Below are 26,880 nucleotides of genomic sequence, written 5' to 3' on the forward strand. Positions count from 1 at the left end.
TACACAAGAGTCTATCTTGCTTCGCAGGGGCAGAAGTATTGCTAGCTATATATCAGAGTTTGGTCAGAGTAAAATCTCCACAAATGATATAAGAGATTTATTATTGGAATTAGATATTATTAAGGGAGCTGCTTAAGTAGTCTGTTTTATTGCGTCACTACTTCTGGTGGTAGGCTTTAAGTGAGCAGGGCTGGCAGTTAGCACATGAGGTTAGCAGGGAGTAAAGACACACTAGAATCCACAAAGATGAAAGATGAAACACGTCTCTTCTCTGCACATCCAGTTTGATGATGTGAGTGATCTGCAGAAAAGCTGGTGGATTCCACCATGGACCTGCATAGGAACCTGGTCCAGAATTTGGAAGAGCTGAAGGAAGATCCTGTGATTCCTGGAGGAGCTGTGGGCACAGCTGCTGCCCTTACCTACATGTTGAGCCACTGGATGTGTAACAGTATATGTGTACACTAAGCTCAAGGAGTTTTGACAATTACATAGCAAAGTTACCAAGATATATGACATTTTATTACCCCAGAAAGATTCTGAGTATGCCTTCAGAATTCACAGTTCCCTTCATCAAAAGCAGTTATTATTCTGATTTCTTTTTACCATAGATTAGTTTTGCCTGTTCTCAAACTTAAAAATGTAATGAAATAGCATGTACTCTTTTATCTGGAATTTTTCTCTCAGCATAGTATTTTTGAAGTTTATTCATAGTGTGTGTCTCAAAAGTTTGCTCCTTTTTATTGGGTCAGGTGTAAAAGTAGTATTTTTGCTTTTGGCTTGACTCCCATTGTCTGGACAAGAACATTTACTTAGAAGTGCATGAATAAGGCTTGAGGCCACTGTATTATTCCTGGAAGAGCTGCCTCCTTAGAGACAACTTTCAGTGATAGAAAGTTATCAGTGATAACTTTGGGGTTACAGAATCTTTTCAACCCTGTGAGGCCCCAATTGCTGAATTCTCAGTAGGCTTGGATTTCCACACACACAGAGCATTCCTGAGCAGAGCTATGTTCCTCCATTTCAGCATCCAAATCCCTCAGATCTTTCCTGAGCTTTCTCTCATTAACATACACTAACATGTTACAATTTTCTTCTAGTTATCCTAGAGTTATGTAAATGTTGTTAGTATATAGTCTCTCTTCCAAGATATCATAAACAATGATTTTATTAAATGTTTTGGCATGACACAGTAAGAATCACTGACTATATTAGAGTTCTCCAGAGAAAAAGAATGGAGATATACATATATATATATATGTATATATATATACACGCATATATATACACATATATATGTGTACATATGTATGTGGGTGTGTGTATATATCTATATATCTGCTTTGACTTCTTCCTACTAGTTGCAATGCAGATTAAACAGCAAGAACTAGGATAGCCACCCTGGATTGTGAGGTTGAAGATTGGGCCTGGATCCCTGATGATTCTGCGGTCTGGCCATCTACTAATTACCTGGACAACCTTGGGAAGCCATCATAGTACAAACATAGAGAGTACTTACATAAACCTAGATGGTATAGCCTACTACTACACACCTAGGCTATATGGTATAGCCTATTGCTCCTAGGCTATAAACCTGTACAGCAAGTTACCATACTGAATACTGTAGGCAGTTGTAACACAGTGGTATTTGTGTATCTAAACATACCAAAATGGAAAAGGTACAGTAAAAATATGCTATAAAAGATAAAAACAAATTGTACACCTGTGTAAGGAGCTTGCCATGAAGGGAGCTTGCAGGACTGGAAGTTGCTCTGAGTGAGTCAGTGAGTGAGTGGTGAGTGAATGTGAAGGCATAGGGTATTTCTGTACACTACTGTAGCGTTTATAAACTCTAAACACTTAGGCTACACTAAATTTATAAAATACTATTTTTCTTTCTTCTATAATAAATTAACCTTAGCTTACTGTACCTTTTTTACTTTATAAATTTTTAAAGTTTTTAAAAACTTTTTGACATTTGTAATACTTAGCTTAAAACAAACACGTTGTACAGCTGTACAAAAATATTTTCTTTATATCCTTATTCTATAAGTTTTTTTCTATTTTTAAATTTAATTTGTTGTTGTTGTTGTTGTTAAACTTTTTTGTTAAAAACTAAGACGCAAACACATACTTTAGCCTATGCCTGCACAGGGTCAAGATCATCGATATCACTGTCTTCCACCTCCATGTCTTATCCCACTGGAAGGTCTTCAGGGGAAGTGGCATGTGGGAACTGTCATCTCCTATGATAACAATACCTTCTTCTGGAAACCTCCTGTAGGATCTGCCTGAAGCTGTTTTACAGTTACGTTTTTATTTATTTATTTATTTATTTTAAGAAGGAGGACCTGCTTAAATAATGATAAAAAGTATAGTAAATACTAGATGATAGGAATTTTTCAGCTCCATTATAATCTCATGGGACCACTGTCTGCCTGTTTTTCTATCGAGAGAGAGAGAGAGAGAGAGAGAGAGATTTAAGGAATTGGCTTGTACAGCTATGAATGCTAAGTCCCAAATTTGGTGGATGTTCTAGAGCCTGGAGACCCAGGGAAGAGTCAACATCACAGGTCAAGTGCAAAGGCCATCTGCTGGAGAATTCCATCTTTTTCCAGGGAGGTCAGTCTTTTGTTCTACTCAGTTCTTCAACTGACTGTATGAAGCCCACCCACGTTATGAAGGGCCATCTGCTTTACTCAAACAATTCAAATGTTACTCTCATCTAAAAACACCCTCACAGACACACCCAGAATAATACTTGACCAAATATCTGAATATCATGGTTCAGCCAAGTTGAACATAAATTATCTAGCCATCATACTGGCTTTCTAACCTGTAGTGTTTGTGACCTTGCCCTCTATTACCTGTTTATTAAGGCAGTTCTACACTTAGATTCTGCTACAACTCCACGTGGTACCAAATTCAGTATTAGTTAAGACAGTTTTTCTTCTAATATAACAGAGAAAGAGACTCAAAATAATAGGGACTTAAATAAATAAGAATCTGAGTAGGCTTCCCAGGGTTGTCTAGGTACTCAGTAGATGGCCAGACTCCAGAATCATCAGGGATCCAGGCCTAATCTTCAACCTCACAATCCAGGGTGGCTATCCCAGTTCTTGCTGTTTAATCTGCATTGCAACTAGTAGGAAGGAGTCAAAGCATAATTCAACATTACTTCCACTCACATCTCATGGGTCAGACTTAGTCATATGATTATGGTTATTACAAGGCAGTCTAGGAAATTAGCCTTGGCTGTGCCCAATTAAAAATCCCATTACTATGGAAGGAAATGAGAACAGATACTGAAGAATAATTAGAGGTGTCTGCTACAAGTTGGAAATTCCTTGATCAAGTAATGCTGGAAGATGTGAAGAGAATAACCACACTCTTTTTTTTTTTTTTTTTTGAGGCAGAGTCTTGCTCTGTGGCCCAGGCTGGAGTGCAGTGGCTCAGTCTCGGCTCACTGCAAGCTCTGCCTCCTGGGTTCACGCCATTCTCCTGCCTCAGCCTCCCAAATAGCTGGGACTACAGGCCCCCGCCACCATGCCTGGCTAATTTTTTGTATTTTTAGTAGAGACAGGGTTTCACTGTGTTAGCTAGGATGGTCTCGATCTCCTGACCTCATGATCCGCCCACCTCAGCCTCCCAAAGTGCTGGTATTACAGGCGTGAGCCACCGCACCTGGCCCAAGAGTAACCAAACTCTTAAGCAAGACAGCCAGTTTGAAAGATTTTACAATAATCAAGAAGTAGTTGACAAAGCCCTTACATAATGAATGGCAGGGGATAACTGCCATTAAAAGTATGAGCTATAGAACTATATTGCCTGCATTTTAATACTGGTTTGGACATTTCCTGAGAAATTTTGTACAAATAACTGTCTTGCCTTAGTTTTCTCATCTGCAAAGTAAGAATAATAATTCATGCTTCAGAACTTAATTGAAAGATTGAATGAGATAGCATATAAAACACAACGTCAGGTAAAAAAGGAAATGAAGGATAGAGTTCTAGGGCAGACTGATATTTAAGGGATATGAAAAAGGAAAGGCAGATGGGGAGGCGGAGGCTAAAGGGGGACTTCGGAGAAATAGAAGATGAACAAAGAAAAAATAGCATCCAGGAAGCCAGATCAGAAGAAAGTTTCATGAAGTTGAGGATTAATGGCAGAATCAGGTAAATGAAGGCTGAAAATAGGCTTTTTAATACAGGCTGTTTGTCTACTTATTTTCTTGCTGAGTCAAGCTTCTGAGGAAAACAGTATTTTTATCTATCTTTTAGAGTTGTACAAACAAACTATTGTTAAATGAATTACCAAGTTATTTGGAATAACTACCAAGGTATTCCAAATTATTTGGAATTTTAATGAAGGACTAACTACTTTTGAGTTTCTACATTGGGTCTAATATGTTAAAATTGTACACAACTATCATTTAAATGCCAATCTGTGATGAAAAGTTTCAAATTATGTCTCAGTGTGAAGTATGTGCTTTCATTCACCTCATCATAATGCTGTACAGCAGCACTTTAATAGGTGGAGGTTGTATGCTGTATAAAAGGACCGGTAGGTAAGATTCTCAGGTCATTGCTTAAGACCTATTAATTCTACTTTCTTTATGTTAAAAGTGCCTGGAGGTATATAGTTATTTTTTACCTTCAATGGGTATTTGAGACAATTGGGATGTTAGAATGAATGCATGTGGTGTCCTGTGTCTTATTGCCTCAAATTCCAAACTTATTTTAGCAGTCGTAGTATTTGCTTCAGGGCACATAGCAGTGGTAAAGCTTGAGGTCCTCTTTCCGGTACTACATTTGAGTGGCAGTCTTTGTGCTGCATTAATTAGCTGCGTCACTTCAGGCAAATCAGAGTCTTTGTGACCTTCGATCTGATAAATCTTGTCAGACTATTTACCTTGTACATCTCACCTCATAAGGTTTTATTAAGACTCTGTCTGTGAAGTGCTCTTTAACTAGAGCACCAAGTAAACATAAGGTAATGTTAATTAAGCTGATCACATATCCTACACTCAGTTAACATAGGAGTCAGCATCTTGTTTGATTTCTGGACCAAATCCACATTCTGTTCTCTTTTATTCAGGAAGATTCTTTCTATTTCATTTACTTATTTTTTAAATAATTTCTTGTATTTTAGATTCAGGGGGTACATGTGCAGGTTTGTTACACGGGTGTGTTGCGTGATGCTGAGGTTTGGGATACGACTGATCCTATCATCCAGGTAGTAAGCATAGCACCAAATAGTTTTTCCACTCTTACCCCCCTTCTGCCCTCTCCCTTCTAGTAGTTCCCAGTGTCTCTTACTGCCATCTTTATGTCGACGAGTACACAATGTTTAGCTCCCATTTATAATTGAGAACATGCAATATTTGGTTTTCTGTCCCTACATTAATTCACTTAGGATAATGGTTTCCAGCTGCATCCATGTTGCTGCAAAAGACATGATTTCTTTCTTTCTTTTTTTTTTTCTCGCTGCTCTATTCTAGTTTAAAGAAAGTGTAAGAATTTCCTCATGGAGGAATATGTACATGTGTCCAGTGTTCTCTGGAAGCATCTTACCTTTTCAGTTTTGGACTTAAACTGTCATTTGGGCAGTGAGATAAAAAGACTGTAGTTTTCATACATTTTTCACATTGTTAATTATATAACTTGTTCTTTTCTACATAAGTTGCAAATAGCTTTATAAGGTAGTCTCATACAGGCTTTCTGAAATATTAATTGATTATTAAATGGTTACAGTGGACCAATTGCAGGATCGATGTTCCTATGCTTATTTTAAATTTTTTAAATTTCTACAATCTTACTTGGTTTTAAAAAATGTATAATGCTAGAGTTTCTGAGAAGGAAAAGCTTACTAATATTGTGGCATCCTTTACTTATATTTGCTTCCAACGGAAGGGTACTATTGCCTTGATACTCCAATGGCGAAGGAAGGGACATGAATAAAGATGAGGAGTAAATATATTCATCATAGTATTTTGGGGCTGTAATCTTAATTTTTCAAGGGCACAGACATGTATGATTCTTTTACTTCTGTACCAGAAATTGTAGACGAGACGGTGATTGTGACTTCAAACGTGTTGTAGCGATGACATAAAAAGAATTTATCTCCTGGTGATAAGTCATGAGGAATTAATGAAAGAGGGAAAATCACTCTCGTTTCGGTCAAAAGATGGCACTGTTGCTGTGCTGATTGTTCTTTTCTGCATTTTTTGGCTCAGCCCTTTTTAAATGCAGAAAACAGCTGAATACAGTGATCTAATTAACACTGACCCTCCTATCAGAATGCCAAATCTTCTAATCAAGCACCAAAAGAATAGATCCGAGAAAGGGAATTTATATTTTTTTAAATGTGTTAGGATGTTTTAATAGCTATTTATAAAAATAACATTCTGTGTTTGAAACTCAGATATTTGCCGAGGGAAAAATAGGACATCCTGCATCGTGGTTTAAATTTTGGTTATGTTTTGAAACACCGTCCTTTGGAACTTTGATAACTGTCAGTGTTTTAAGACATTTTAGGTTTTGTTTTGTTTTGTTTTAGTTTTTCAAGGTCATTGAACTTATGCTATAATTAAGATAATACATGTTTTTCTTTAAGGTATTTAAGTCAAGTAATAATTTTTCTTTTATTTTCCTTTCTTACTCTCCTTTAGTTGGAAGCCTATGTAGATTAGTCTGGGAATGTAAAGGTGGTCTGTCTTGTGCTAGAGAAGCAACACATTCTCACCTTGTTTTAAGCCAGTTTCTTAAAAGGCTTTTGAGGCATGATTCTCTGTTTCCCTCTAAGCAGACCTTTCAAGGATGGAGAACTTCATCCTTGAAGGCAAAGCATTAAACTTTGGGAAAGACAAAATGAATGCCTTTAAAAAATACGTTTATTATTGATTTTACAGAATTTCTTTAAAATACAGACACGCAGATCAAAACATTTTTTGAGGGAGTGAGAGAAGGAATCCTTGGTGTATTGAAACCACAAAACAATCCAGTTTTCCTTAGAAAACTGGTGGAATCCTGCATATAGACTGCTTATCAGTAGATTTGCCTATCTGATGCTTTTAAAAGTTAACATTTAAATGATTTACTTGCAACAAGTAATTAAATTAAGCTTTTATTGGACAACTATGTGGTTAACTAGTTTTATCATACTAACTAGTTTTATCATACATGCAGATTTTTACAGAAGATATCGTATATAGTTTTACAGTATAATTCATTTGGATCTAAAATACAAGCCAAAAATCTTATTTAATGGCAGATGTGTTTCAGAATTCAGAATTTTTTTGGATTTTAAAGAGGTAATATAGTACATACTTACTACATGGTCTAACCTCCTTTCTACAGGAGGGTCTGGAACAATACTCCATAATCAAACATAAAAACGTTTTCTCAGCAAGACATATGAATAGTTATACCACATGAGATAAGTCTTGGCCATAAATAGCCTTACATGAGTTTAAGTCAGATTTTTAAGCCAAATGAATCTGCCACAACTTTTTTTTTCTTTTTTCTTTTTTCTTTTTTTTTTTTTTTTTGAGACAGAGTCTCACTGTATCACCTATGCTGGAGTGCAGTGGCACAATCTCGGCTCACTGCCACCTCCACCTCTTGGATTCAAGTGATTCTCCTGCCTTAGCCTCCCGAGTGGCTGGGGTTATAGGCGCATGCCATCACACTCGGCTAATTTCTCATATTTTTGGTAGTGACGAGGTTTCACCATGTTGGCCAGGCTGGTCTTGAACTCCTGACCTCAAGTGATCCGCCCCCTTTGGCCTCCCAAAGTGCTGGGATTACAGACGTGAGTCACCACGCCCGGCCTCACAACATAATTTTTTAAAACCTGTAGGTTACAGAGCTTTTTGGATTTCACAACAGAGTACAAGAAATAGACCTAAAGTACCACTTGGTTGTATTCTGTGAACTGTCAAAAATCTATTGAGGATTTTCTGTTTGCAAATGAGGGAAGTTTAACATTATATTCTATTTAATGTTTCTTTTTAAAAACTGTATTGTTTTGTTTTTAGCAGCTTCATTAACTAGGTGGTTCAAATACAAAATGCATTTCAGCCTGTTCCATGATACACTGAAAGACAAGCAAAGATTTGGGGAAAGTTGTATGCCTGATATCTGCCATATAGTAACAGGTTATCTGGTATACATTCCGTGGCAAGGAGGCCATCTTTCTTTCTCTTTTAGGTGTACTTGGGGTAAAATCATTCTCTAGTATATATTTTTTCTTTTTTTCTTACCTTCATTGTGCAGTAGGCCATTGTATTATATGCTATAAAATTAATCAAGATCAACTTTGTTTCCTACAGCAGTGTTGTGAGAGAGAATCTTACCTCATATTTTAAGTAGAGTTTAAACCCGATCAGCACTTTTATAGGAGGCTTCTGAAGGGAATATGTGCGTTTTGGAGAAATGATAGAGGGATTATATTATGCCGCAATTCTGCTTCCTTTAGAAGTACTTCCTCCAATGAAGAGAAGTTGGTTAATGGGTTCAAAAATACAGTTAGATAGAAGGTATAAATTCTAGGATTTGATAGTACAGTAAGGAAATTGTAGTTAACAATAATTTATTGTATATTTCAAAGTAGCTAGAAGAGAATTGTAATGCTCCAGAGATAAAAGATAAATGTTTGTGGTGATGGATTTCCTAATTACCCGATTTGATCATTCTACATTGTAAACATGTGTCAAAATAACAGATATACCTTCAGATTATCTACAATTATATCAATTTTTTAAAAAGTACTTCCCTAGCTTTGCATTATAATTGGGCATTTTATATTAAAGAATATGTAAAACCCAAGATAATGTTTACTAGTTTCCATTTTAGAGTATCAGGTTAGCATTCTACTTAATCTGATCAAATAATACTTTTGCTTCTACTGTTGTTAGTCATGACATTTTTCTGACTTCTACTTTTAAGTATGATTAGAAAGTTTACTGTTATCATTAGAATTCAATGATGAATAATACCAGTCTTAATACAGCTTGGTTTGTAATAATTTCATGCATTATAGTTAGTGGTTAGCACAAATGAATAATATGACATTACTCAGGATCTTGTTACACCGTGATACAGGATCATTCAGGAGCCAAGGGGCCGTGGCTTATTTGGAGAGGTTGATAGAGGATACTATACTATTATGCAAAAATGGATGTTGCTTGGCTGGCTGTTTAGTTTTCCTTCCTCTTATTTAAAAAAAAAGATAAATAACTTTGCATGGCACAGACATTTACACAAGCATAGAGAACCCAACCTGTCTTTTTTTTTCTTCTTCGTTCTCTAATCCTGACTTATCTTTTTATGTGGTCAGTACCACAGCTTTGCCAAAGTTTATTAGTATTATTTACGTCTTTCTAATTTCTAAATGTTTTGCCACCTCCAGAATTTAAAATTTCTTAATGATCTTAAGACCTATTAAGCAATATCTTTCTTTTGTTTTGAGTGAATCATTTTTCTCCCCCAAACAACCCTTCTCACATCCTACCATCTAACTGTTGTAAAAATACATATACAGTCCTCTGTTTATGATTTGGATGAAACCTGTGATAATAATTTCTTGTTACTTGTACACTACTTCAAAATGTGTATAAATTGTTATGGAAGCAGATGATTTATCCCAGACATTATTTTAATGGACAGGGCCCTGTATATTTAGATACTTAGATTTTAGGCGTGTGTTAATTTTTGCTTAGTATATTGTAAAATACATCTTTTAATTTTGATTGGAAAACAAAGACCAGAAATATTGGTTTTTAAATCATTGAACTTGTCTGATTATAAAGTTGTTGTATGTTCTTGCCTTAACAGAAACTATAGTGTGTAATGATAAGTTGTAATTATAGAGATAGTTTTATACTTTCTGCAAAAACAGTGGGAGGCCACAACATGGTCTGGTTCAGTTCATAAGAAAAATGGCATTTATGGCTCTGGGGGAGGGGGACAGGGAGATGGTTTCAGGGTTAAACTGTTCCACCTCAGATCATCAGGCGTTAATTAGATTCCGGAGCTCAGGTGGTAACGCCCGCTCACCCACCACTCACCTCCTGCTGTGCAGCTGGCTTCCTAATAGGTCACAGACTGGTACTGGTCTGTAGGCCCAGGGATTGGGGACCCCTGATCTATAGCATAAGATAATTCTCAGAGTAGAAAAATCTTAGCTATAAACCCTGGGAGTTAGTTTTTACAAATTGCCTTCCTTCCTTTATCTTTGAATACAACTTTCTGATAGTTTTAAAATACATAACTACTGAAAGCAAAAGGATTAAAATGATCTTTAAACAACAAGCAGCAGTAGCAAAACAGTAAGACCATTTGACAGGAATCCCTAACATTTCCTTATGGTTTTGGGATTAACCCAATTTGTTTTAAAAAGGCTTTGTGTTACCACATACAATTTTCTCATTTAGATATTAATGTGGGCAGTTAAGTTATATCTACCTAATTTTAGAAAGATAAATTATGAATGTCGAAAGCTAAGCAGAAGAATCAGCCAACATTGGCAACATTATAGAAATTAATTTAAATTAGCATTAAGCCAGGAACATATTGTTTGTAAATTATGAGGCTTCTATGTACTTTTGTACAGCTTTAATGAGAAAGAATCATACTTACTTGATTAAGCATTGGCTTTGCTAATTGTGGAACTAAGACCAAAATAGTCATTTTAATGGGAGGTTGGAAATATCTGAATTCAAATATTGCCTATATCCACAATAATCTAACATTTTTATTGTGTATTTCTCTATTTTTAATTGTTTAAAAATACATAACATAAAATTTGCTATCTTAACCATTTTTAAGTGTACAGTTCAATAGTGTTAAGTACAGTCACATTGTTGTACTACCAATCTCCAGAACTCTTTTCATCTTTCAAAACTGAAAGTCGATATCCATTAAGCACTAACTCTTCATTCCCTTCATTTCTTAGCTCCTGGCAACCACCATTCTACTTTCTGTCTCTATGAATTTGACTATTCTAGATACCTCATATAAGTGGAATCATGTGATATTTCTTTTTTGTGACTGGCTTATTTCACTTAGCATAATGTTCTCAGGGTTAACCCGTGTTATAGCATCTGTCAGAGTTTTCTTCCTTCTTAATGCTGAATAATATTTCATTATATCTATGTATCTGTCTACACATTTTGCTTGGCAGTTAATCCACTGGTGGACACTTGGGTTGCTTCTATCTTTTGGCCATTGTGAATAATGCTACCATGAACATGGATACAAATATCTCTTTAAGACCCTGCTTTCAGTTGTTTTGGGAATATACCCAGAAGTGGAATTGCTGGAGCACATAATAACTTGATTTTTAAGTTTCTGAGGCCTGTCATATTGTTTTCCATAGTGGCTATACCATTTTAATAATCTAACAGTTTTAAAGAAAGTCTTATACCTATTGCTATAGTTAGTAGAAAATGATCCAAAATGAATGTAGTTACAACTTTACTTAGCAAATTGGCCTTTACCTTAGTGTGTTGCTGTAAAAACAAAAAAAGAGAAAACCAAAAACGCCATCATTAGATGTATATTAGTTGTTTCCTGTTGCTGCTGTAACAATTTACCACAAATTTAGTGGCTTAAAATCGCACAGATTTGTTACCTTTGCGCTTCTGGAGGTCAGAAGTCCAAAATGAGCCCTGTGGGACTAATATCAAGATGCTGGCAGAAATGTGTTCCTCCTGGAGGTGCTGAGGGAAAATCTGTTTGCTTACCTTTTCCAGCCTTCAGAAGCAGCTCACATACCTGGGCTGTTTGCCTTAGGCCAGCAATCCTGTCAGTTCAACCCAGGCTTCCATAGTCACATCTTCAGCAACTCTCTCCCTCCCTCTTTCAATGATAAAGGACCTTTGTGATTACATCAGGCCCACTCGGATAATCCAGGATAATCTCCCCATTGCAGGATCCTTAATTTAGTCACATCTGCACATAGCGTTTTCCCATGTAAAATGGCTTGCTTACAGGTTCTGGGGATTAGGATGTGGACATCTTTGAGGGGTTTTCATTCTTCCTACCACAGGATATTTATTATCCCCTTAGCAGTTCACATCTCCAGCATCTAGATAGGAGCCTTTTTTGTTTCCGTGGGGAATATTTAGAGGGCAGTGAATAGTGAGGAGAAGAAACATTAGAGACTAACAACAAGCACTGAAATGTGAGAAGACCCTCAGTGGTAGGAACCCCCAAAATATCTCTTTAATCAATAAATGAATACATGAGATGTATAGAAATCCTGGATACCATAGAATTTTAGTTATCTGGAACCTCAGGGAATACCTTTTCTAGAGAGGTTCTCCCTTAACAGTCAAAATTTTTTTGAAAATACATATAACTGGCCAGGCATGGTGGCTCACGCCTGTAGTCCCAACATTTTGGGAGGCCAAGGTGGGCGGATCACCTGAGGTCAGGAGTTTGAGACCAGCCTGGCCAACATGGTGAAACCCCATCTCTACTAAAAGTACAAAAATTAGCCAGGCATGGTGGCAGGTGCCTGTAATCCCAGCTACTCAGGAGGCTAAGGCAGGAGAATCGCTTGAACTGGAGAGGTGGAGGTTGCAGTGAGCCAGGATCGCACCACTGCACTCCAGCCATGGCAACAAGAGCGAGACTCATCCACCCCCCAAAAAAAAAAAAAAAATTTAAGTGACCTCCATGGCAAAAGCTCTGGTATTTATTCTTTTGTCAAATCTCCCCTTTAATTTGTATTACAGAAATAAATCAGATGGGTAAAAAATTAAACTACAGATGAGCTCCTAGTGAAAAGGATTGTTCCCCTGCGACTCTTCCTCTCTTCCTCCAGTCTTACTCCTCAGAGGCAATTACTTCTAATGATTTCGGTTCCTAATTCATTCTTCAGGTCACCCCCAAATCTCTAAATAATACGTTTATTCATTTTCTAAAATTATCAAAAAATTAGACATTAACTACTGCCCTATCACAGGGATTTATGTCACTTACACCACCCTTCCCTCATCACACTACCCTGCACCCTGCAATCTCACACTGTACTCAGTTTCTCCCTGTCGGCTCTGAAACTTAGTACATTTCTTATTCTATTAGTGGGGGAAAGTTCTCTTAAATACACATCACACCTTTATTGTCTTTTTTTCTTTATTTATCTTTATTCTTTTAAAAAATAATTAGAGGCAAGTATCTTTTGGCTTTTCCTTTTATAAAATAAGAACACTTACACGCCCACCCTGCCTTCCATTTCTCCCTCCCTTCTACTTCCCAGTATCTTACAGCTGTACTTGCATGTTGTCAAGGTTGATCATATTATTTCTGAGACGTTAAAATCTATTCTGTAACAATGCTAAGATTGGTCTTTGGAGTAATTCTGAACATTGAAGACCCGTAAGTGGTGCATGTTGTTTAATTCTATAAATATTGTCCACTGCATAATGGAATAATATGTTAGAATTAAAATTCCTTCTCTCTTGGTTCGATCTCATAAGCAGAATACCACTGAAACATTTTTTCTAGAATCAGATAGATGAGACAAGTTGATCTCTCCCTTTCCCTCCCAATTATGTATACCAAATCTTCAAGTTTTTCTCAGTTTTCAGTCATTTTATCTTTTTTTCTTCTCTCCCTTCTCCCTTCCTTCTGGAGAGCTCCCTCTTTTTCCAGACTGCAGTAGTTGCCTTCCAGGCCTCCCACGCAGCTCTCACTCTGAGGCTTCACTCCTTTCACTGCTCTTCTATGTTGCATCCACTCTTTTCTGAATTACATTTCTCCTCTTTCTTGCTTTATTTCCTCATTTTGCTAGAATTAAAATTTCGGAGTCATCAGATATCTGCAAGTTTCTGTATTCTTGCTACATATTTATTTTATGAGTTGGCTGCAAATAGGATTCACTTTAAATTGCTTTTTCCTAGGGTTTGGAATGTATTTCTCCACCGATACCAGTCTGATTCCTGGGCTCTTAATAGGTGACCTGTTTTTCTCTTTGGAGGCATTAAACACCTTCTCTTTGTTCTTGAAGTTCAAAAATTTAACAATGATGAAATATATAAAGGTGAAGTTTTGATAGTTTTCATCAAGACCCTCTCCACCCCCTCCTCTTAACTCTGTCATCTCATCTCAGATTACCACCCCTGGCTCACCTTGCTCCAGCCACACTGACCTCCTCTTTCCTTGAACATGCCTCAAGGTCTTTTCACTGGCTATTCCTTTGGTATGGAATGCTCTTCTCTCAGATATCTGCTTGGCTCACTCCCTTACCTCCTCAGAACTTTGTTCAAATGTCACTTTCTGAAATGGCAACCTGTTCTAACTGTCCCATTTAAAATTATAATCCCTCTCATCCAAGCACTCCTAATCCTTTTATCCTGCTTTTATTTTCTTCATAGTTATCTATCACTAAATTGCATACTAAATAAAAAATATGTGCAAACCTGAACATATATGTGTGTATGTATATGTGTATATGTATATATGTTTATCTTTGTATATGTGTATGTTCATGTATGTGTGTATATATTTATATTAGTTTGCTAGAGTTGCCATAACAAAATACCACAGACTGTGTGGCTTAAACAATAGGAGTTTATTTTCCATTTTATTATTTTATTTTATTTCTTTTTTTTTTTTTTTTTTTTGAGATGGAGTCTCACTGTTTCACCCACGCTGGAGTGAAGTGATGCGATCTTGGCTCACTGTAACCTCTGCCTCCTGGGTTCAAGTGATTCTCCTACCTCATTGTCCCAAGTAGCTGGGATTACAGGCATCCGCCACCACACCTGGCTGGTTTCACCATGTTGTCCAGGCTGATCTCGAACTCCTGACCTCAGGTGATCCATCTGCCTCAGTCTCCCAAAGTGCTAGGATTACAGGCGTGAGCCACCGCACCTAGCCTAGAAGTTTATTTTATCACAGTTTTGGATGCCAGAAGTTTGAGACGAAGGCGTCAGCAAGATTTGTTTCATCTGAGGTCCTTCTTCATGGCTGGTAGATAGCTGTCTTCTCCCTCAGTCTTCTTTATATGGTCCTCCCCTGTAATTCTGTGACCAAATGTCCTCTTCTTGAAGGAGCCCAGTCATATTCCATTAGGGCCCACTTTAATGAACTACTTTTAACTTAATTACTTCTTTATAGACCCTGTCTGTAAATACAGTCACCTTCTAAGGCACTATGGGTTAGGACTTCAACAAAGGAATTTTGCAGGGACATAGTTTAATTCAAAACATATTTAATTTGTTATATTCTATCTCCCCCAGCTAGAATGTAAGCTTCATGAGGTGAAAGTTTTTTTATTGTTGTTCTGTCTGTTGAGATGTACTTACCACCTAGAACAATGCTCAACATATAATAGAGGCTCAATAAATAATGATGAATGTCTTATCTTTCTAGTACTCCTATTAATTGGATTTTGAACCTATGTAATTGATCCACCTTGTCTCATTTTCAGTCAGTCTATTACTGTTCTACTTTTTGTGGAGAGATTTCTTCAACCATAACTTCCAAATACTTCTGCAGAATATTCTTTATTTTGGTGACCATATATTTAGTTTCTAAGAACTCTCTTCTTGATCCTTTTTCATGGCATTCTGTTATGGATATTGTATCTTTGCTGATCTGTCTGCATTTAATAGATCATATTTCTCTTTTGTTCCCTGAATTTTCTGTTTCTTCCTGTGTCATTATTGTTTATTTTGTTCTTTCTCTTACATACTGCTTAAGCATTTCTGATCCTTAATTATCTAGCAATCCTTGGTTATACATTTTTATTTAATAATGAGACAATAAAAGTACTAGAGGTATATTTTAAGGATCAGACCTTTTATCTGGTGATATAACTTTCTGAAGAGCTGACTGTTACTCTGGAGGCTCTCTTCGTGGTAGAATGCAGAGATCTTTGATTTGGGGTCTAAAACCCATAGTGGCTGCCTTAGAAGTCTTCACGAATAGTTTATTCAATTTTCTTAGATAAAAACCTTCCAACTTTTTACCTGGTTGCCCAAATTGCAATATTGGAAGTATGGTATCGATGACTTCATACGTATGCTTTCATATGTATGCTTTGTTTTTATTTTTACTCCCATCAATTTAAAGACAAACTCATTATTCTGTTCTCTACCCCCATTTTCCTAGTTTTTGAATAACAATCAACCAGTCTAACCTACTCTATCTTTTCCATGTTGATTGGTCTGATTATCATTTTCCAAGTCTTCCAGGGATAAGTTAAAAAGAAATAGGTGTAAGATCAGAGGTTGGGCACAGTGGCTCACGCCTGCAATCCCAACACTTTGGGAGGCTAAAGCAGGCGATCACTTGAGATCAGGAGTTCAAGACCAGCCTGACCAACTTGGTGAAACCCTGTCTCTACTAAAAATACAAAAATTAGCTGGGCATGGTGGTGGCCACCTGTAATCCCAGCTACTCGGGAGGCTGAGGCAGGGGAATTACTTGAACTTGGGAGGCAGTCATTGCAGTGAGCCGAGATTGCACCACTGCACTCCAGCCTGGGTGACAAAGTTAGACTCTGTCTCAAAAAAAAAAAAAAAAAAAAAAAGACTAGAAAACATCCAAAGTAATTGCAGTCTAAGTCAGAGTAAGGTTAGTTTTAAGTGTATAATCTTTGCTGTCAGACCCCCTGGTTTCTTTTTAATATACGTAACTAATCTTTTGCATTTTTCTGATTGCACACAGCTCTGCAATTAAGGCCTTACGACCTGGAGGGTTACTTGTATACTCTACATGCACACTTTCCAAGGCAGAAAATCAAGATGTGATCAGTGAAATTTTAAACTCCCACAGTAACATCATGCCTATGGACATTAAAGGAATAGCAAGGACTTGCTCCCACGACTTCACATTTGCTCCCACTGGCCAGGAATGTGGGCTCTTAGTGATTCCAGATAAGGGCAAAGCCTGGGGCCCAATGTATGTAGCCAAATTGAAGAAATCATGGAGCACAGGAAAATGGTGACATGAATTTGTAAACTGTGTTTATGTGTGATTATATTTCTGAACTCAGTACATGTTAATATTTAAATAATTATGCAGTAACTTTCTCTGGGTCTGTTTGGAATCCTATTTAGTTAATACTTTAGCATCTTAGAATCTAAGCTTGAGAATTGTTCAGGTGTATTTTTTTCCTAGAAATATATCTGTAACAATGATTTAAGGTGGTGCAGATGGTGTTTGTTCTATATTGTAAATCTGCTGTCTTTGCTTGGCATTTTATAGTTAAATTAATCAGAATACGTGGTTTTATGCATAACATATTTAGATCTGTATTCTATCTATGATAGTGCTTTGAACCTTCAAAAGTTCACATTTGCCAGCACTCTGACCATTTTCCCCCTTATCAAATGTACAGGTTTGTTCAAGGTTTTTTCCCCCCCACTTTTGTAACTGATTGTCTCAGAACTGATTGGTATTCTGACACTAACTTTTTAAGCAGCACTATTTCTAGTTCTAGCAAAATAGTTTTTTTATTTGCAACGTTGTTTTCTGTTAAAGACTATCTTATGTTTACTGCAAAGGTCAGTGACTCTATTGACACCAGCTTTATTTCCCCCACTTTTTTTGCATTCGCAAATACAAATTGAAAGGGTAAATTATATTGAAAAGCCTTTAGAACAGCAGATTCACATGCACATGTTTGACTTTCGACATTCAGCTTATAGAATTATGGAGTCTATCCAGCAGGCTATAAAGCAAGTACTTGAGACAAAACCGGAATGATTAATAACTGCAATCACTGAACTATATTTGGAGAGTTTTGTTACATAATTGCAGTCATAATGAGCACTACAGAATCTGATTATCTCACATTCACAATCTGGAGGGGCTTTTTATTTCACTTTGTTATAAAATGTTCTCTGAAAATATGATGCCACATATTAATGCACAAGACGGAGATGCCTAATGAGAGTGGACTATGTGATTACTAGAACCCAGTGCCATTTACTAAGTGGCTCTCCATGTTTACATAAATCCTGGGAATACTGTGTACATTTCTTTATATGTACTTAGGGTTTTAGCTTCAGTTAGCATCACACATTTTCTCCAGAAATTACTTCAGTAAGAGTCCAAACCTATTTTTCCAACTATTAAGAAAAATTATGCAGCACATTTCAAAAGATAGCATCTCTTTGGAAATTAGCCTTTTTTTAAAAAAAACAACTTTATCTGATTATAGAAATACAAAATTCTGCTAAAGCTGAATACTTTTGAATTGTTCATTATGTTCTGTGCCTTTAAACTAGAGACTATTTGCTTATTAATTTTTTTGTTTTGTAAGCATATGTAACCGGGTTTATGTCATCAGGAAGTCTCAGGAAGAATTTTTTTTTTTCTGTACCTTCAGTCTGTTGTCTGTTAATCATTTGTTTTCCTTTATGTCCAACTGATATGTTTAATGTAAAGCTAAAGTCCAAGCACGGTGGCTTACACCTGTAATCCCAGCACTTTGTCAGGCTGAGGCAGGGGGATCTCCTGAGGTCAGAAGTTCGAGACTAGCCTGCCCAACATGGTAAAACCCTGACTCTACTAAAAATGCAAAAAAATTAGCCAGGCATGGTGGCTGGCACCTGCAATCCCAGCTACTTAGGAGGCTGAGGCAAGAGAATCACTTGAACCCAGGAGGCAGAGGTTGCAGTGAGCCAAGATCTCGCCATTGCACTCCAGCCTGGGCGACAAGAGTGAAACTCCGTAGCAAAAAATAATAATAATAATTAAATATAAAGTAACGCTAGAACTCTTGGACCAAATCAAGTGTATTGGGTAAATACAGAAGAATAATGATGGTGGAAAAGATGTTTTCTTTTTTAAGTTATCATTATTAGTTTTTTTTTTATCTTCAGACACTATAAGTTTTAAAAATAGGTTTCTTTTGTGTAGGTTAATCACAGAGTAAATCTGCACACTGTACTTTGTTAAATGTTGTTATTTTCCCAGTATAATGCGATGAAACTTAATCTGAATACTTGGTGTGCTATTGAATTTACTTTCCTGTGATTACTGAAAAATGCATGCATGTGTGTTTCTGTGTGTGTATATATATATAATTTTATTATTAAAAGCAATTGCCCCAAAACCAAAAATTGACAAGTGGGACCTAATTAAACTGAAGAGCTTCTGCACAGCAAACTAAACTATCAACAGAGTAGCAGACAACTTACAGGATGGGAGAAATATTTGCAAATTATGCATCTGCCAAAGGTTTAATATCCAGAATCTATAAGGAACTTAAATCAGCAAGCAAAAAACAAATAACCCTATTAAAAACTGGGCAAAGGACATGAACAGACATTTGTCAAAAGAAGACATTCAGATGGCCAACAAACATATGAAAAAGTGCTCTTCATCACTAATCATCAGAGAAATGCAAATCAAAACCACACTGAGATGATATTTTACACCAGTCAGAATGGCTATTATTAAAAAGTCAATAAAATAAAAAATAACAGATGCTGGTGAGGCTGTGGAGAAAAGGAACTGCTTATACACTGTTGGTGGAAATGTAAATTACTTCAGCCTCTATGGAAAGCAGTTTGGAGATTTCTCAAAGAACTTTATAACAGAATTGTCATTTGACCTATCAATCCCATTAGTGGGTATATACCCACAGGAAAATAAATTGTCCTACAAAAAAAGACATAAACGCTTGTGTGTTCATCACAGTAATATTCACAATAGTAAAGATATGGAATCAACCTAACCGCCCATCAACAGTGGATTGAATAAAGGAAATGTGGTACATACACCTCGTGTAATATTACACAGTGATAAAAAAATGAAATCATGTCTTTTGCAACAACATGGATGCAGCTGGATGCTTTTATCCTAAGCAAATTCAGGAACAGAAAACTAAATATTAATACATATTCTCACTAAACATTGAGTACACGTGGACATAAAGGAACAGTAGACACTGGTGACTACTAGAGTGGGGAGGGAAGGAGCGGTATGTAGGCTGAAAAACTACCTATTGGGTACTGCACTCACTACTTGGGTGACGGGATTATCTGTACCCCAAACCTCAGCATCATCCAGTATACCCATGTAACACACCTGTTCATGTATCCCCTGAATCTAAATAGTTGAAATTATTTTTTTAATGAGAAGATAAACCATAATTATAATGAAATAGATAATATTTGAGCATTGAATATTCTATAAATTATGTATTTTTTTTTTTTTTTTTTGAGATGGAGTCTTGCTCTGTCGCCCAGGCTGGATGGAGTGCAGTGGTGTGATCTCAGCTCACTGCAACCTCTGCCTCCCGGGTTCAAGCAGTTTTCTGCCTCAGCCTCCCAAGTAACTGAGATTACAGGCACCCACCACCATGACTGGCTAATTTTTTGTGTGTTTTTAGTAGAGATGGGGTTTCACCATCTTGGCCAGGTTGGTCTTGAACTCCTGACCCTGTGATCCACCTACCTCAGCCTCCCAAGTGCTGGGATTACAGGCGTGAGCCACCACGCCCACTGTATATGTTGTCTTTATTGATGTTTAAAACAAACTCAGGAATAAGTATTATAACCCCCTTTTGTGAATGAGAAAACCAAAGCTCAGTTCTGTTTGTAGTTTGCCAAGGCTACACTGGTAAGTAAAGGGTACAGCCAATGTATAGATAGACTGTATAGATACATGAAGTGGGGGTGGGGGCCAAGGAGCTATTACTGCTGTTTGGAAATACCTGCCTCTCGTAGATCCAGCTTTAACATTTTTCTGACATCCTAGTAATAGCAGACCCTGCACAAAGTGGATATCAGAGTTAATACTGTGAAGAGACAAAATAATGAGAATAGTTTTACCAAAGATAATGAAATCCTGCATAATGTCTGCATTTTTCCATTGATTGGAGTGCATCCTTAGAAAACTGAATATAACAAAAACCCAGAACATTTTTGGAAATTGTATGCTGTCTAGCAACTGTGTGTGAATTTTTATACAAGCACTGTTTTATGAGTTATGTAAAATGTTCTGAAACTAGAAAAAACATGGTCTTGTAACATGTTATTTTCTTAGAACACTGGTTTCTCAGAACATGTCTTTCTGCATGGCCTCCCCACCCCCATCCCAGGGGAGAACGTGAATGTTCCGAGGGATTTCGGCCTCTGGGGCTTCCACACTCTGGTTGTCAGGGGTACAGCTCACAAGCTTTCAGTTTGGCCACAGCTGAACTTACCAGATAAATCCTCCAAACCCATTTCTCCAGAAACCACTTCTTGGCCACGCAATGGGAGGCTCGTTTGACCTTTTTTTAACCTTTCCTGGTCAGGTGCCAGGCCACTCCTGCAAAGCCAGCAAAGTTTCATTTTCATTTAACCCCTTTTTTTTTCACTTTGTATCAAATGTAATTTAGTTCCTCCCACTGCCCCGAACCCAGCTAGAGTGCAGTGGTGTCATCATGGCTCACTGCAGCCTTGACTTCCTGGGCTCAAGTTATCTTTTTGCCTCAGCCTCCTAAGTAGCCTGGACTGCAGGCCCACAATACCATGCCTGGCTAATTTTTAAATTATTATTATTATTATTGTCATTTTATTGTAGAGATGTGACCTCACCAGGCTGGTTTCAAACCCCTGGCCTCAAGCGATCCTCCCATTTCAGCCTCCCAAAGTATTGGGATTATAGGTGTGAGCCATTGTGCTCGGCCTCATGTATTATTATTTGTAAAAAAGGATGCATGTTTTCCCTCACCTTCTCTTCGGCTAGTTATAAATCATTAAACTTAATATTTCATAGTTAAAGGGTAGAGCCACGATCAAAACTGGCTCCAAGGTCCAGGCTCTTTTCCCAATACTATGCTGTCTCACAGAGTGTAGGTTATTTGAACCCTCAAGATTATTAACTGACTTTACCCCTATTTTCCATTGTTCAGTTTCCTCCTTTTGTGTAATGTCCTATTCCCAGGGGATGAAAGGATTAATCAATACTTGGGGAAAAAACAACAACCTTTGAACTATTTCAGGCCGTATTCTAAAGAAGTGTGTCTTGTGATTTTGATACCCAGAAATCTCCAGTGGAGGGTATTCTCTGCCTTCCTTTTCTTTGCAGATGCTGAGCTGAAGAGTGGAAATTTGGAGCAGACTTGCAGTGTCAATTGTAAAGCAAAGAGTAATTGATATTACTTTCTGTGACATTGAGTTACTTTCAAAATAGCTTTATAAAAATTTAGGTTGCTTACCAACACATTAACTTCTCTCTGCCATCCACACGCTGAACAGCCACTACTTTCAGAAATAGACTGAATAAATGTAATGCATTTAAATGGTTTGTACTGAATTTTTTTTAAGCATCAGATATTATCTGTGGTTGGAAATCAAGGTGTCCTGCAGTTCTTTATCTTATTATGTATATTCCTATAACCTTATACTCAGATTTCATATTACTCCCTTAGCAGTATTGTGAAAAATATTCTTTCATATAATGTGGGTGGGTAGAAAATAATAGCTACCTGCACACCTGGCTACGTGACCAAATAATCACAAATCTAATAGACCCTTATCCAAGAAGACTTTATGCCTGGGAGATAAGCATCAGATAATCTGCATAGATGAATGCAACTCATCTGGAATACAACGAGAAAATTAAAACCAATAGCAATAATTTTATTAGATGCCAAAAAGTCCTTTGATGCAATTGAATGAGACTACTTGTATTATGTGTTAGGTAAATTTGGCTTTGGGGACAAGTAAAGCAGATAGCACAGTTTATTTTCAATCCATTTATATGGTTTAAATCAATGGTTTACAATCTCCCTTTCCCTGCCTTATTGCTGCACTAGGGAGAGAAGTAAGGATGATGCCCATTTCTGATGTTACTCTTCAGACTGACATTGAAGCTAGAAAATCACACAGATCCCATGGGTATCTGAAGAATATTCAGATGGCGGTTCGCAAGTTAACTAATGTATGCTGATAATCTACTACTTTTGCTGAACGCTCCAACGGCATCTGTCCTGAAAACATTAAGAGTAATGTCATAATTTGGAGTGGCTTCAGGCAAAGTCAATGGGAGAGAACCAGAAATACTATCTTGACGGAACAGTCTCTATTAATGTTATTGTGTATATTTAAAATAAAATAAAAATTTTAAAAGAATTGATATGGGATTCTCATTAGGGAATGACTAAACAATAGAGTAAAGAAGACATTTTAAAATTGACCTGTAATTCAGTGCTAAGCTTTTTTAAAAATGGGTTATACTAAATCTAAGGAGGAAGAAAGTGTGGTAGAGCTTTTATCTCTTTAAAATTTAATTTGTTAACTCAAAGATTAACTCCATACCTTCCTGAAACTTTTCACAAATGAGAAAAGTAATTTCCTTAGTTGCATGAGGGCATATTGTCATGTTGAAACCCAGGGAAAGCATACGCTACCTTAGGAAGAGGATGTTTGCCCCACTGGAAGCTATTTAATGGTATACGTCATGACTCAATTAAGCTTGCTATGGCTTGTCAAAAGGAATTTTCCACTGCATATTGCTATGGAATAGCCTATCACACACAAATAACTATACAGCCTAGCAGAACTAAAAATGTATAGTTCATTGAAAAATAAAACACAGAAGCATAGCATCCAGCTCCTTCTTAGTTCTTAAAAGCCTGTGGAAATAGAATTGCAGATATTAACATGAATGGACAAAGTTCAGAGAGATTGGCAATGGCGAAAGGAAAGGAGAAGGACAGAGCTTATGTCAGCTTACAATTACTAAGTTACAGAGAGAAAGATTCTTCACATATTTATCCAAACAAAGTGTCAACAACCTTTCAAAATGGTAAACCTTTCTTCATTAAGGTATTAACAGTAATTGCTAGGGTGAGGGGCAGGGGGTAGAGAACTCTGGAGAACTTCTGTTGACTTGTGAATTAATGTTACTAGGGAAGGATTACTGTGGGCTTATAGCTTATGGCTGCCAACTATCTAAAGGAAGGGAGGTTATAAAGGTGACAACTAGCTCTGATGCCACTGGAAATTGTTTTGTGTGATATTTTTAGCCATTAATAGCCAACGTAACTAGTTATACCACATTTTCATGTGATATTCATTCCTCTTAAATTGATCCTAAAAATTTCAGTGTAAGTCCTATATTATAACAAATGTTTATAAACACAGCAGACATACACAAATCAAACTACCTATGTTCTTTCTTCCTTAGAAGACTGCTTTGTTATAGTAAAGATAATCTCTGTAAATCTTCTATATGGAGCTGTACCTCTGTCCATTGATGCATTATTTTCAGCTACCTAGTCAACTTGGTAGATTCAATAGATTCAATAGATTCTTCTTCCATCCAACAGTATTGAGTTGGCAGAAGCAATTTGATATAATTTTAGAAGAGGTGATTTTTGAACCAGGAGAAGTTTAAGTGGTATCTGTGATGGAGCTTAGATTGAGTCACGCAGGCATGTTTCAAGAGCAAGGGACACTGGTAAGGCATGAAAGGTTCAGGATGCATCACCAGGAAGCACATTACTACTCCCAACAAAGTGTAGGTGTTCGCCTATCTGATCACACCTTCTATTAATACATCCACTGAGGACTAGAGTGTCTAGTTCATGTCTTCCCCATCAGAACTTTTGCCACCATCCTGGCTGAATTCATCATGTCTGTGGAAAATCTACCCAATATCCTACCCTCCTGGCTCCTTGATTGCCTCTTCATGTTCTTCATTCAGTAACTCACACTCGTGAGCGTTTCCTAGAACCTGGCATTGTCTAGAGTCACACTTTCCAATGGATCTTTCTGCTTTGTTTTATCTGCTCTACCAGACATGGACAGTACCAGCCATATGTGTCTACTGATCACTTAAAATGTGGCTAGTGTGGCTGGGTGAAATGGCTCACACCTGTAATCCCAACACTTTGGGAGACTGAGGTGGGCAGATCGTTTGAGCCCAGGAGTTCACAGGATCAGCCTGGGCAACATGGCAAAACCCCATCTCTCAAAAAAAAAAAAAAAAAAAAATATATATATATATATATGTGTGTGTGTATATATATGTGTGTGTATATATATATATATATATAAAGTAAAAATTAGCTAGGAGTGGTGGCATGTGCCTCTAGTCCCAGCTACTTGGGAGGCTGAGCTGGGAGGATTGCCTGAACCTGGGAGGCGGAGGTTGCAGTGAGCCAAGAATGTGCCACTGCAATCCAGCGTGACTGAGGAACAATTTTTTTGTTTATTTTTTTGAGACAGAGTCTCGCTCTGTTGCCCAGTCTGGACTGCGGTGGTGAGATCTCAGCTCACTGCAACCTCTGCCTCCCAGGTTCAAGAGATTGTTCTGCCTCAGCCTCCCGAGAAACTGAGATTACAGGAGCCTGCCACCATGCCTGGCTAATTTTTGTATTTTTAGTAGAGACTGGGTTTCACCATATTGGCCAGGCTGGTCTGGAACTACTGACCTCAAGTGATCCATGCACCTTGGCCTCCCCAAGTGCTGGGATTACAGGCATGAGCCACAGTGCCCAGCCCTGAAGAAGAATTTTTAAATTTTAATTAACATAAATGTAAATAGTCACATTTGGCTCTTGGCTACCATATTGAACAACACAGATCTAGAATTTCTCCACCTGAGAATATTTAATCTCAGTACCTCCTGTTCTTCCAGCTTTATTATTCTCTCATTTTTATTAAACAGCAATCCAGTTTTCTTGATACCTGTAGTTTTTAAACCTTAATTCTGTTAAAGACTATCCTTTTCCCTTTTGGTTTCCTTTCTTTATTCATCCTGGACCCTAAGGTTAATGCCTTACAACTTACAACACAGAGCTCTCATCTCCATCATTGTCTTACATTCCCATCGCACTTGATATTGAAACTTGCAATTCTGTATCAGTCCGTAGACCATGCCTCTACTGATAGATCCTACATCGCTGAGCATTGTTTGAAAAGGAAGAAAATCATACAGTGGACAGTGCAGATTGATGTCGCTACAAATTTACACAACTGTGCAGATTTATTTTACCACAAATTCATGCTCACCTAAGTTTTTTTGTTTGTTTTTGTTTGTTTGAGATGGTGTCTCCCTCTTTCGCCCAGGCTGGAGTGCAGTGGCACGATCTCCGCTCACTGCAAGCTCCACCTCCGGGGTTCACGCCATTCTCTTGCCTCAGCCTCCCGAGTAGCTCGGACTACAGGCGACTGCCACCACGCCTGGATAATTTTTTGTATTTTTAGTAGAGACGGGGTTTCACCGTGTTAGCCAGGATGGTCTCAATCTCCTGACCTCGTGATCCGCCTGCCTCGGCCTCCCAAAGTGCTGGGATTACAGGTGTGAGCCACCACGCCTAGCCTCACCTAAGATTTTTACACTGCTCAAAAACTTTGACTATTCCTTGGTCAGCTTTCTTTCCCGTTTTTATTAGTGACTTTTCGAAACTTGACTGTTCTCTACGTCTCTCCCACATAAACCCTCTCCTATTTTCTTTAGATGGTGCAACTGCCTCCTTGTTGCTTGAGAAAATTGTGGCTATCAGAGTGAATGTCCTTGACTCTAACTTTCTTGACTCATACGCCTCTTCTCCTCAGTTTATTTAGAAACACCACCAGCCAGCCGGCCTTCTAAGTTAGAAACTTGGGAGTAATGTTCCATTGTTCCATTTTTCTCTTTCCTCTTCCTCACTCTCACCTCTAGATAATAACCAAGTCCTGTCTTTTTTATTATTTTCTCTTAATACCATTGACATTGCCTTAGTTAAGATCACTGAGCTATTGAATTTTCTTCCAAACTCATCTTCTTACCTGCTGCCTCATACCTCACAATCTACACTCTCTATTGCTGCCAAAGTGCTCTTCATACAACAAAATTCCGTCATGTCATTATCATGATTAAAATTTGTCAGTGACTCTCACTCAACTACACGATGAAGTCTGAGCCCTTTGCATAT

At 37.5% G+C, this 26,880-nt stretch overlaps 1 protein-coding gene and 1 long non-coding RNA gene across 10 annotated transcripts in view; one reads left to right on the forward strand and one right to left on the reverse strand.

Moving 5' to 3' along the window:
- Positions 1 to 26,880, forward strand: part of NSUN3 (NOP2/Sun RNA methyltransferase 3) — a 126,872-nt gene that overhangs the window by 53,413 nt on the left and 46,579 nt on the right. For 3 of the 6 annotated variants that reach the window (XM_063630555.1, XM_063630556.1, XM_055260661.2), the window contains one exon: positions 16,683 to 22,257. The exons of 2 other annotated variants lie outside the window; for them this stretch is intronic. In XM_063630555.1, coding sequence (XP_063486625.1) covers positions 16,683 to 16,962 — 280 coding nt within the window. In that variant the 3' untranslated portion in view covers positions 16,963 to 22,257. Of the gene's footprint in view, positions 1 to 16,682; positions 22,258 to 26,880 lie in introns of those variants that run through there. One more of the 6 variants, XM_055260663.2, reaches the window with a different exon arrangement.
- LOC129471704 (uncharacterized) overlaps positions 20,687 to 26,880 on the reverse strand; it is a 39,538-nt gene continuing 33,344 nt past the window's right edge. For all 4 annotated transcript variants that reach the window (XR_010118612.1, XR_010118611.1, XR_008653689.2 and 1 more), the window contains 2 exons: positions 21,175 to 21,281; positions 20,687 to 20,738 (listed from right to left, as the gene is read on the reverse strand). This is a non-coding gene — a long non-coding RNA (uncharacterized lncRNA). The remainder of the gene's footprint in view (positions 20,739 to 21,174; positions 21,282 to 26,880) is intronic.

The sequence above is a fragment of the Symphalangus syndactylus genome, chromosome 21 (genome assembly GCF_028878055.3).
Source record: "Symphalangus syndactylus isolate Jambi chromosome 21, NHGRI_mSymSyn1-v2.1_pri, whole genome shotgun sequence".
Classification (NCBI taxonomy): Eukaryota; Metazoa; Chordata; class Mammalia; order Primates; family Hylobatidae; genus Symphalangus; species Symphalangus syndactylus.